Here is a 253-nt window from a genome sequence, read left to right on the forward strand (position 1 = left end):
TGCCTCCCGCCCCGCAGTATTTCCCCGCCGAAGCCAGCGGGGTGACTGAAACTCTGTGTGTCTGTCTGTCTGTCTGCTCAGGAGAACCAGGTGGTTCGCATCTCCTTCTCCAACCTCTTTAAGGAATTCAGATCCACAGCCACCTGGCTGCAGTTCCCCTTCGTCTGCGGAGCGGCCTAGGGCTTGGTGCGCGACCGCGGGGCCGGGACGTCCAGGCGCGGTGAGGAGCGCTCGCGGCGCGGCTGCTCATGGC

The 253-nt window shown here is 64.8% G+C and overlaps 1 protein-coding gene across 1 annotated transcript in view; it reads left to right on the forward strand.

Moving 5' to 3' along the window:
• Window positions 1-253, forward strand: part of WDR90 (WD repeat domain 90) — a 61,833-nt gene that overhangs the window by 28,287 nt on the left and 33,293 nt on the right. Inside the window, 1 exon segment of the mRNA XM_035895625.1 lies at window positions 76-177. Coding sequence (XP_035751518.1) covers window positions 76-177 — 102 coding nt within the window.

This window comes from Egretta garzetta, unplaced genomic scaffold (genome assembly GCF_000687185.1).
Source record: "Egretta garzetta isolate BGI_Z169 unplaced genomic scaffold, ASM68718v1 scaffold140, whole genome shotgun sequence".
Taxonomy (NCBI): domain Eukaryota; kingdom Metazoa; phylum Chordata; class Aves; order Pelecaniformes; family Ardeidae; genus Egretta; species Egretta garzetta.